The sequence below is a fragment of the Coturnix japonica genome, chromosome 24 (assembly GCF_054131305.1).
Source record: "Coturnix japonica strain WE chromosome 24, WE-NBRP24, whole genome shotgun sequence".
NCBI lineage: Eukaryota > Metazoa > Chordata > Aves > Galliformes > Phasianidae > Coturnix > Coturnix japonica.
Window position 1 is genome coordinate 4,437,501 of NC_140686.1, and position 12,029 is coordinate 4,449,529.

General features: G+C 46.5%; 1 protein-coding gene and 1 long non-coding RNA gene across 2 annotated transcripts in view; one reads left to right on the forward strand and one right to left on the reverse strand.

The window, feature by feature from the left end:
• Nucleotides 1-4,818, reverse strand: part of LOC146757096 (uncharacterized) — a 5,306-nt gene extending 488 nt beyond the window's left edge. Inside the window, exons 1-8 of the mRNA XM_085523444.1 lie at nucleotides 4,585-4,818; nucleotides 4,361-4,403; nucleotides 3,334-4,138; nucleotides 3,094-3,178; nucleotides 2,722-3,000; nucleotides 1,865-1,947; nucleotides 1,701-1,772; nucleotides 1-1,317 (exon numbers count right to left, since the gene is read on the reverse strand). The exon at nucleotides 1-1,317 is cut by the window's left edge and continues 488 nt beyond it. Coding sequence (XP_085379570.1) covers nucleotides 1,194-1,317; nucleotides 1,701-1,772; nucleotides 1,865-1,947; nucleotides 2,722-3,000; nucleotides 3,094-3,178; nucleotides 3,334-4,138; nucleotides 4,361-4,391 — 1,479 coding nt within the window. The 5' untranslated portion in view covers nucleotides 4,392-4,403; nucleotides 4,585-4,818 and the 3' untranslated portion in view covers nucleotides 1-1,193. The remainder of the gene's footprint in view (nucleotides 1,318-1,700; nucleotides 1,773-1,864; nucleotides 1,948-2,721; nucleotides 3,001-3,093; nucleotides 3,179-3,333; nucleotides 4,139-4,360; nucleotides 4,404-4,584) is intronic.
• Nucleotides 4,819-5,182: 364 nt separating this feature from the next.
• Nucleotides 5,183-7,381, forward strand: LOC146757097 (uncharacterized). The gene is made up of 2 exons (XR_014937027.1): nucleotides 5,183-5,450; nucleotides 7,110-7,381. It is a non-coding gene; the product is annotated as an uncharacterized LOC146757097 (long non-coding RNA).
• The last annotated feature ends 4,648 nt before the right edge of the window (nucleotides 7,382-12,029 follow it).

Genomic DNA, 12,029 nt, shown 5'->3' on the forward strand with positions numbered 1-12,029 from the left:
CGTGGTGCGACTCCATGGGGCTGCCGGCCCTGCTGAGGGCTCTGCTGCGGGAACGGAACCATAGGACTGTTCTGAACGGAACGGACCAAACTGGGACAGGACAGAACGAAACGGACCGAGCCGGGACGGGACAGAACCGAGCGGACCAAACCGGGACGGCAGGTATGGGAATGGGGGGGGGGGCAACGGCAGGGGGGGGCAATGTGACCGGGGGGTCACCTGGGGTCAGTGTCACTGGGGTCGCCATCATGGGGGTGTCACCGTATTGGGGGGGGTCACCTGGGGTCACCATTACTGGGGTCACTGTCATGGGGGGGGGGTCAACATAATGGGGGTCAACTGGGGTCATTGCCACTGGGGTCACCATATTGGGGGGGGTGTCCCCATCCCTGGTCGCCATTTGCCATGTTCCACCATGTCTGTGTGTGTCCCCAGGTGTGTCGGTGTCACCACGGCTCAGCACAGCATCAGCAGGACCTCCCTTATCAGCAGGACCCCCCCATCCCCCCATCCCCCCTTATCACCATGTCCCCCCTTATCACCACCAAGGCCCTCCTTCTCACTATCACGACCCACTATCGCACCACCACAGCGCCCCCTGTCGGCCCGCCCCCCCTGTGTGTCGGGGCAGTTGTGGTGGTGATGATGTTAATTAAGGCCGTAATTACTAATTACTATTACTAATAACGCACTCTGTGTCATCCCCAGGCTGTGCTGAGCGCAATGTGGGACAGAAGGCAGCAGCTGGGCACCAACTGTGCACCATCATTAGTGCACTATCACTTGTGCACCATCATTTGTACACCATCAGCTTTGCACCACCGCTCGTGCACCATCATCTTTACACCATCACTTTACACCTTCAGTTGTGCATCATCACTTGTGCACCATACCTTTGCACCATCACTTTGCACCACTACTTTGTACCATCATTTGTACAACATCACTTGTGCACCATCACTTTGCAGCATCCCTTTGCACCTTCAGTTGTGCACCACCACTTTGCACCATCACTTGTGCACCATCAGCTTTACACCCCCACTCTGCACCAGGAGCAGAGCTCAGCAGCTGTTCCCTGTTGTGTTGTTGTGTTATTGTGTAGTTGTGTTGTTCCAGCCCTGCTCACACTCGTGTGTTTATTGCACCATTATGGGCTTTTTTCCCCCAATAAAGCCCCACTCACAGCTGCAGCTTCATCCTTGCTCGTCCCCCTCCATCTTCCTCCTCCTCCTCCTGCTGTTGTTCACCCCCCGGCTCCGCTCACGACGCAGCCGCAGCAGCGACTCCAGGGCACGATGGGCGCTCATCACACGGCGGCTGTAGGATAATGGGACCCCATAGGGGATAATGAGACCCCATAGAGACCAATGAGACCCCATAGGGAACAATGAGACCCCACAGAGACCAATGAGACCCCATAGGGGGCAATGAGAGTCCCCATAAGGGACAGTGAGACCCCATAGGGGATAGTGAGACCCCTATAGGGCACGATGGGCGCTCATCACACGGCGGCTGCAGGGACAATGAGACCCCATAGGGGACAGTGAGACCCCATAGAGACCAATGAGACCCCATAGGGGATAATGAGAGCCCATAGGGGATAGTGAGATCCCACAGGGGACGGTGAGACCACACAGGGGACAGTGAGACCCCATAAGTGCCAATGGGACCCTAACCCTAGCCCCCCCCCCAGCACTCACTTGAGGTTGGACAGCTCGAGGATCAGCCCCCCCAGCACCGCAGACGCATCCTCACGTGGTGCCACCTCATTCCTGGGGGTCAAAGGGGGTGAAAATAGCACCAATCCGGGGCTTTTTAAGCCCAAAATGAGCTCTGGGTTCTGGTGGGGGGAGGGGGGTCCAACCTGGGGATGCAGCTGGGTGAGGCCGGGTCCCCATCGGCGTCCACAGGGCACAGAGGGGCTGCAGGCTGGGAGGGGGTGGGGGGCTGGGGGGGAAATGGGGTGAAATGGGGGCAACTGGGGCAACAGGGGATGAACTGGGGGGAACTGGGATGAACTGGGGTGAATGAGGGTGAATGGGAGGGGATTGGGGGATATGAGAGTGACTTGGGGGGGGACTGGGGTGATGTGGGGTGAATTGGGGTGAACGGGGGAGAATTGGGGGGATTGGGGGGGTCTGAGAGTGACGGGGGGGAACTGGGATGAACTGGGGTGAATGGGGACAAATTGGGGGGGATTGGGGGAACTGAGGGTGACTTGGGGGGGGACTGGGGTGAACTGGGGTGAATTGGGGGGGATTGGGGGGATCTAAGAGTGACTTGGGGGGGAATTGGTGTGACTTGGGATGATTTGGGGGTGAATGGGGGGGAACTGCGGTGAACTGGGGCACCAAGGGCTGAACTGGGGGGAACTGGGATGAAATGGGGTGAACTGGGGGGATCTGAGGGTGACTTGGGGGGGAACTGAGATGATTTGGGGTGAATGGGGGCAAATTGAGGGGGACTGGGGGATATGAGAGTGACCTGAGGGGGGACTGGGATGAATTTGGGTGATTTGGGGGTGAATGGCGGAGAACTGGGGTTAACTGGGGTAAGTTGGAGTGATTTGGGGTGAACTGGGGTAAATTGGGGCAATCTAGAGTGGAATGGGGGGTAAACTGGGGTGAACTGGAGCTCTATGGGGTGAAGTGGGACAATGTGGGTTGCAGTGGAGTGCTATGGGGCTGTTCCCTATGGGTTCTCATAGTACTCTGGCATTACCTGCAGCAGCTCGGTGTCCCCCCCTGGCACCCCACTGTGCTCCGGTGCTGAGATGTGGGGCAGCCCCACAGTGCCAGCCCCATAGCGCTCCTCATGCTCTGCCCCACAAGTGGGCTCCACTTTGGCTGCCCACTCCCCCTCCAATGGCTCTTTGGTGGCCTCAATGCATTCTGAGCCCCCATCGGTGTCACTATGGGGCTGTGGGGTGCTATGGGGCTGTAGGTCCCCCATATCAGGGCTGTTCTGGTCCTCCTGCTGCTCGCAGCCATCCATCCCATCCTGGAACAAACCCCCCCATAACCTGTGTGCTCCCTGCCCCATAGCCATGGGGAGCTGTGGGGTGACGCTGGGGGGGCAGAGGCCCTGTCCTACCTGTGCCAATGGGGCCGCTGTGGGGCTGAGCTCCTCCATCACGCTGAGCTGTGGGGTGGCTGCTGCGCCTCTGTTATCAGAGCGGCTGGGAACCAAACAGACCCCAAACCCCATCAGCTGGGGGGCACCAGGACCCATTGCTGGCCCCAGGCCCCATTCCTACCCCCAAGCCCCATTTCTGCCCCCATTTCCACCTCCAGCCCTCCCTCTGCCCCCCACCCTCCCATTTCCCCCCATTACCTCTCTGTTCCATCTCCATGCACTGAGTCCATCCCTCCGCCATTGTCCAGAGCGTCGCCTCCAATCATGGCCCCCATACTGATGTCCTCCATATTGGTGTCCCCCCCATTTATGTCTCCCCCATTGCTGTCCCCCATATTGCTGTCTCCCCCCTTGGTGTCCCCCATATTAGTGTCCCCTCCACTTACATACCCCTCATTGCTGCCCCCTCTATTGGTGTCCCCCCCATTTCTGTCCCTCTCCTTGATGTCCCCTCCATTGATGTCCCCCTCATTGGTGTTCCCCATATTGCTGCCCCCTCCATTGGTTTCCTCTTCCTCGGTGCCCCCCATATTAGTATCCCCCCCCTTGGTGTCCCCTCTATTGATGTCCTCCCCCTTGGTATCCACTCCATTAGTGTCTGCCATATTGGTGTCCACCATACTGGTGTCCCCTCCCTTGCTGTCCCTCCCCTTGGTGTCCCTGTCCCCTCCATTTTTGTCCCCTCCATTGGTGTCCACCATATTGGTGTCCGCCATATTGGTGTTTGCCATATTGGTGTCCCCCCCCTTGGTGTCCCCTCTACTGTTGTCCTCCCCATTGGTGCCCCATCCAATCATGTCCCCCCCCTTGCTGTCCGCCATATTGGTGTCCCCTCCATTGTTTCCCCCCTCATTGGTGTCCCCTCTATTAGTGTACCCTCCATTGATGTCCCCCCCCTTGCTGTCCACCATATTGTTGTCCCCACTATAGTCGTCCCCCCCCTTGTTGTCTCCCCTCAGTCCTGCCCTGACTTTGACATTGGGGCCATCATGGTGGTCAACACCTGCAAGAGGAACAGCAGCTGCTTGGACGCCATTTTGTGGCCATTTTGAGTCCCTTTGGAAACCATTTTGTGACCATTTGGTGGCCATTTTGAGGCCATTTTGCGGCTGCTTGGAGGCCATTTGGTGGCCATTTTGAGACCGCTTGGAGGCCCATTGGAGGACATTTTGAGACCATTTTAAGGCCATTTTTTGGCCATTTTGAGGCCATTTTAAGTCATTACCTGTCACCTGGCTGCTCCTCCTTTTGCCCATGGCGCCGCTCACCTGAGGGGAACACACGCCCATTGAGCATTATTTCCTCACTATTTCCCCTCAAATCCCCCCTGACCACCCGGTCTCTCTCACTCCACGTCCCAGAATAACACCGTTATCCCGCTATAACGAGGCCCAATGGCGCCCATCCCGCCCCAAGGCCCTTCCCGGCCCCGCCGCCACTTTGCTTCACCTCAGCTCCCGCCCGACGCCTTCCCGCCTTTTTCACACCGCGCGCTCTGCGCCTGCGCCGCGCGGGGGACGCTGGGAGTTGCAGTCCCCGGAGAGACGTAACACGGCGCAGCGCGGGGGACACTGGGAGTTGCAGTTCGCGGCGCGCCGTAAAGCGCAGCGGGGTGCGGCGCTTTTGCGACAGCGTCGCCGTAAAGTGCGGAGGTGTTGGCAGCCCCGTAGGAGGAAGCGGTGAGTGGGGACGGACCGGGACCGGGGGGGTCCGATGGGGGGGGATCGAACGGCGGGGTCCAATAGGGGGGGGATAGACCGGGGGGGGTCCAATGGGGGGGATCTAATGGGGTGGGGGTCCGATGGGGGGGGATCGAACGGCGGGGTCCAATAGGGGGGGGATAGACCGGGGGGGGTCCAATGGGGGGGATCTAATGGGGTGGGGGTCCGATGGGGGGGGGTTCAGTGGGGGAGGGGGGGGGGGTACAACGGGGGGATCCAATGGAGGGCGGGGGGATTCAATGGGGGGGGGATACAATGGGGGGGATCTAATGTGGGGGGGGGTCCGATGGGGGGTGTACAACCGGGGGGGTCTGTGCTCTGTCACAGGCATACAAGCCTGTTGGAAGGAGTGCATTGAGGCTGCAGCGCCCAGATGATAAACCTGAGTTTGCTGTCACCAGCAACCAAGCTTACGGTTAATTTCTGAAACAAGATTAGTGATAGTATTTCCAGGCAGCTGGCACAGAAGCTTCTTGGATTACAGTGCTGAGAACACACATTCACCAGAGCCAGCAATTACAAAAAAATTCCCCACTCCCACCAGACCTTGAAGGACAGAGACCAATTTAGGTTTCTTCACTCTCACGAAGGGGAGTAAGTAAGAAGTTTCACTCAGTAATTCAACCTTACAGAGGCTACTTAGTAATTCTGTGAATTTAAGGAATTATAAAATGATGGATAAAAATCAGAAGTATTTTGTATTTAAATATATGTATACATTATACAGTTATTCTAATGCGACATCAAATGATTACCATTTTGCCCACAGATGTGAGAACTGTTAAGAGAAAATATACTTGCTTTTAACCACTGTAGATCACCCATGGCACATACCTAAGGACAACATAACAGCTGAAAGCAGTAACTGGGAGAAACACTATACAAAGTATACAGATTGGGCTGCACGTGCGTCAAGTGATTTATTAACACAACGAGGTTGGGGGGGAAGAAGAATTAAGTTTGATACCTGTTGTCTTCGTTTCTCCTCTTCAATAACAGCTTTGGCTTCTGCCTCTTTTATCTGTCCAGACATACAAAGTGATAAGTAACTGTTGTAAAAGCAGGTAAAACTATTATCTTACAGAGCCATAATTTATAGAACAGTTCTCAGAAAAGCGAGCAAAACCTTCACCAAGTGAGCTGTGAGCTTACTCAGATTCTAAAACATTCTGTGAAAAACCTCTATCAATTTATGTTTGAAAAACATGGAACATAAGAGACGCTACCATGTTATAAAACTAAACTTCTGACTAACTGGAAAATTCAAATGACAAATATAAAACCTGGGGAAAATATATATATTCATTAATACCAGGGAAAATTCCTTAATAAAGTCACTCTCTAAGCTTTCAGTAACTCAATCCTCAATTCAGCACACTGTACACTGATGCGTAAATCCTTATATATGTATGTAATTTACACTCACACACTTCATTCCAAGTAATTAAATATGCCCTGACTGCTAGAGCAAAAGGAAATCTCCACTTTTGTACCAAATGACATATTGGATAATGCATACTCATATTGTTCGACTGCTCTTGTCGTAATGGAAACTGTCAATGCAATTACATTTGCTTCACCATCAGAAAGTTTTATGAAAAATAAAACCTGGAACTACAACTGATCACTCTACAGAACTGTTACATAGCATTCAAGACAGCAAATTAAATGCCAGAAACTTAACCAGTTCATGCACCACTTCCTCATGTTTCCATAAAAGGCCTAGAAAAACAATGTGGATACTCTGTCTCTTTAGGTGAGATTATGCAGCAGTTTCTTTACTTCAAACAAAATTATTGGAGAGCATCCATGTTTACAATGGGCTGAAAAGCACATGCAGTTGCTGAAAGCTCTCTGTAATTGTGGCAGTCACCTAATACTGTGTGACAGGAACACACAAGATAACACTTTGCTAACCTTCAAAGTAAAAGTAAGGCCTAAATGAAGTGCTTCTATAGCTCTCACTAGCAGTAATGATTTTATTATCATTGATTAGCACTTCTTGGCTGAAGAGGAAATCTCCAGTTCCAATGTACATTAAAAATAAAGAGGTAATAGAGCATTACCTTAACACAGTGTTTCATCAAGTGAGTTGACACTATCTACAAGTAGTGCAATTTTCAGCAATAAGCCAGATTCAATAGTCCAAAAATTAAATGTGCAATTAAACTGTACGCTGAGTTACACTGCATTTCTTGCTATTACTGTCTTGAAAAAATAACGATCTACCTGTTTTTTCCAACTTTTCTCAAGGCAATGAAGACAACATAACTAAAATGGATACACCACCTCAGACGCCTTCCGTTTCATTTCCTTGCATAACACATCACACTCCAGTGAAACTTGGCCTTCTTGTATCTTGCTGCACTGTACTTCCTGTTAAGTATAAATTGAATTGTTTGTAATTCATTTCCCTATATAAAAATTTAATTATAAAGTTCATTTTGTTGGGAAAATTGTAAAACAATTTTATTCGGTATATTTACAGAATGAAGCTAATAAATAAATATTATTTGAAACTGTAACTGTATTCAAGCATCCTTTTCTATTTTCCTTCTTTCTGATAAGCTAAACTGAAACAAGGATAAATCAAATGGTTCAGTTTAATTTTTCTTGTCTTTTTTTTTTCACTTATTTATTTAAGACAAAGCAATATAACCTTGTGAACTGTTACAAAAGATACCATGCAAAGTAACTAATAAGTAACTCTTCTGAAACTTCGTATCAATTCTCTAAACTGGCTGAAACTACAGGGCAAGGTCTGGTCATGGGAAGATCTCCCCTACTTCCTTCTCCTTCCTCCCCCTTACATTGAAGGCCAAAACAAACAAACAAACAAACAAACAACAACAACAGAAAACAAAAAAAACAAAAAAAAACCACCAACAAAACCAAAACAGAATACCAGCACAGAGAGAAAGTTATAATCTTATAATCTATACTACTAGCCTATGAAGAATTTTGTCAGGAAAGCACAGTAACATAGCCAGAAGCTATTCTGGTTTTCATGCTTTCTGACAATATGCAGAACAATTTTCATAGCATACAGCAAAATCCAAAAACTAACTTCTTCAGAGCAATTCCAGCATGCTGAGATAAACCACCTGCCTAGATGGTTAAGAATATGGTCCACTACAAGTTGTGGGTTACAAATTCAAGTGGTTTATACGACCTTGCATGTTTACATGCATAGCCTCATGATGCAACAGTTAACTTCAACACCAGAAAAGGAAGAAAAAATCCTCCTGTTTTGCACTCAAATTATGAGCTCCTACATTTGATATTAATTGTGATGGTTCAGATGAGGCATATTTACAGAGCAGCTTGGAATACGTGTCCTGTCAACCCCCAACTTCACCAGTAGTATACACAGACAGAAGACTGGTAGAGGAGAATTCAGCTGCAAATATTAGGTACTCAATTCTGTTTCTCCTTATCTTCAAGATCACAGGCTGCAGGCACAGAAGACTAAATATACAGGTACACTATCCAATCCAAGCTAAGAAAGAAGTACACTATCTGCTGTAAGAATGCAGCTCCAAGCAAATATGCATAAGGACCTTCTGGAATCAAAGATATCCTAATTACGATCTCAGACAAGGGCAGATGCATAAAGCAAACGTTAAAAGACATCATCTTTCACACTACAGAAACGAGTCATATTTCTGCAGTCAGATTAGCTGCAACTAATACACAGTCCAATTATCAATGGCTTATTGGTTCTACCATCATTTACCCTCTACACTGTAGCTCTCTGTACAAAAGAGAGCATGGATTTGGGGCTTGACCTGGAAACAGTGAGATGATATTTAAGGTGGGGATAGTGTTTTCTTCTCTTTCTGAAGGGAGACACCATTTCACTAGGAATCAGAAGGATCACTTTGTGGCTATTTAAATAAGTGGGCTGTCATCATATAAGAATTAATTTTTATTAATTATATAATTAACTCATAACAACCTTTCCACCTTATTAAAATCAAATTTACAAGATTGAGGGGGGGAAAAAAAGTAACCGTCATCATATTTAAGGACCATAAAACTTTCAGAATAGCAGATCTGGAATGTTCCATTTCAGGCCACTGTAAAAGTGAAAAGTGAGCATCCTAAACATTAATTTCATTGCTTCTTGCTACCACACTTCAGTTGGACATCCACATAATCACTGAAGACATCCCGGCACTCTGGGACAATAAAATCTGAACTGGTCTGAAATAGCTATACAGCGTCAGAACTCAGCAGAAGATGATAACACATTTCAGTTTTCCAAAAACAGTACAAAAATTAGGGACAGCAACAACTAGATGTAACAGAGCTATCATGGAAATACCCATCTTCCTTATTCAATTAAGTCTGGCATAAGAAACAAGACCTCAAAGATCATCAAGTCCAACTGTAAACCTATATCTTAAGGAACAAGAAGCAGAAGTATACACGCAACCAATGATATTATTGATTTTACTGAACACAGTAGAGTAAGAAAAACTGAAATTAGTAAGAGCACTTAGTCACAACAAAATAATTTATCCTCAGCAGAAGTCAACATTTCAACTTACAAATAAAGAAAAGTTAGTTATTTATAAGCAGAGACTGCTCAATTTGAAGCACGTACTCTGGGCATTACCATCCTTTCTCTTGAACATGCGCTCTGCAAGATCTGAGATTTCTGAAGACATTTCTTGGAGAAGCTAAGAACTCTGGGGAAACTGCATCTGTGTGGAAAGCTCAGAAGTTAACCGGGTCTTGAAAATAATTTAAGCATGCTTTGTTCAAGCCAGATAGTGAATTTTTCATTAAGTTAACACTCCTCAAGAGGTCACAGCAGCCTCTGTTTTTCCCCTCATCATACTTGATAGCTATAAGCTTTGTCCTTTATCTCTGCTGAAAGCTAAGGATGCTGATGCCTCTGTTTGCTTTAAGGGCCTCAGACAACCATCAATTAGGAATTCAAAACATCTGTGACTGTTCCAATTTATGTAATTATAAACTTCTCAGTTCCTAATGAGGAAAATGTGCTTTGACTTCTTAAATCACTCCAGATCATCTGATTATTTTCCTAATGGAACTACAAAAATTGAAGTGTGCTTGAAGAGAAAGGTATTGCAAATCTGGGAGCTAACATTTTCTACAATGAATTTTATTTTCCTTAGTGAATATTTTGATTGTTCCACCCAGACTTTCAGCTGCTGTTGCTGCTCTGCTCAAGTAACTGATTCTATTCCAGTCTTGACCAGAGACAATCCATGTACACAAGCCTAGGAACATACAAAGAAAATGTGTCACTCTCAGAACTGCAACTTCAAAACTTACCTTTTTCAGTCGCTTACAAGGACACTTGAGTTTAACCTTCTGGCTGCAGTTCAGAGGACAATCACCTGAATGGCAAATCTCTTCACACCGGTGACCACAAGGCAACTACAAGCAAAACAAGAAATACCCCACCAATGAATAACTGAAATTGCATGCAGTCTATGAACTAGTTTTATTTCAGACACAGCAGCTAAACAGAAAACTCATTCAGCTCATCAGGTTTGTCTTCCTACCTGCAAAACTGCAAAGAAAAAGGTCAACTTATTTCACTAGTTACTCAGAGTTTTTTGGTTCACATAGAATTATTTATCTTTTACTGGGAACGCTTGATCAAAAAACAATTTTTTCTTTCAAATGTTACAGGAACAGTCATCTCCACAATGATTCATATATCGACTGCCCTAGCTACCTGTATGATGGAGGAATAAAAGTAGATGAAGTAAGAAGGAACTGAAAACTGAAATGAAGTGTGATGTGACCCAGCCTGACCCACAAATTGCTAACAAGAGGGTAGAATTAGAAGCAAAAATACCACAAAACTAGTTTTTATGTGCAAGAACCTTGCAAACTATGCAGGAGTCAAATACAGGCCACCAATATTCTTACACCTGAATTAATTTCACTAAATCCTAAATTTCTGCATTTGGTAAATTATCCCACATCTCAGCACCTATAACTATCAGTGAAAATTTTAACACTTATAATGAAACTATTATTATTCATTACTGTATATAATTATTCATTACTGGGATAATTTAAATATGCTGCTGCCTTTTAGGGATGTAACAGTGTTCCCAGAACGACATTAGAGATTAAAAAAATAATTCACAAGAATAAAAACAAGTTTTCTTCCACAGTGTGTTGGGAGCTCAACTGACCTTGCTCAGGTCCCAAACAAAATCTTCATAATGATGATTTTTCATTTCCAATTACATAAATCAATACTGTCCAATACTGTTTATAAACAAAGGCAATAACTCATGTAAGATACCCAACTGATTCATTTATAAAGGTAGGTTTAAACAATATCACTCCCTGTACAGAAAGAGTTGGGGGAAAACACACTGGACAAATGACCACAGAGTCTCTTCCAGGATCCCACCTTAAGAGGCAAGAGCTTTTCCATTCATTTACATTTATTTTATCCAGCCATTAGTTCTTATCCACAGACTGAAAAACTTCTCTACTGTCCTTTCATAACAGGCTCTTTATTCCCATAATATTCCCTTCATTGAATTCCAAGCAGCTTCAATCAATGTTTCTTGAATACAGTAGCCAGAACTGCAAGTAATATTCCAGCTGGAAGAACATTGTACAATGCCTTAATTGCAGCTTATTCTCCACAGAATATCTTTCCCTATACATCTTCCACTCTCCTGTTCACTTCTCTCCAGTTATCCATGCTGCAACAGTAAGGATTTCTACTGTCTCCCAGGAGGGTTGTTACTGGCCTTGACATGCCCAGTCTCACTGGTTTTTCTGTATCTGTACCATGTCCCAAATGCATGTGTTCTGCTGCACATGCATTTCCTCAGTTGTCACCTACTGACAACACACCACAAATTCTCATAAGAAAATCCCAACGAGTTTTTGGTGCCAAGGTCATTACTGCAAACAGTGCAAGACTAGCCCTCAATTTGAGCCCTTGGAAAATCCCCTTATTGCCAACATTTCTCGTTCCAATCACTCCTGCAGGAATTTTTGTTGTTGCTTATGGCTTTTGAGGTGGTTGCCCTAAATAAAAAAAAGAACCACAAGCAGTTGTTTCCTTCAGCAAACACCAACTCTCGCAACGATCATCTCTTTTACATGAATTAGCTGTTTACTGTCTGGCACAGCCTCAAGAGCACAAGTGAAGTATGACAT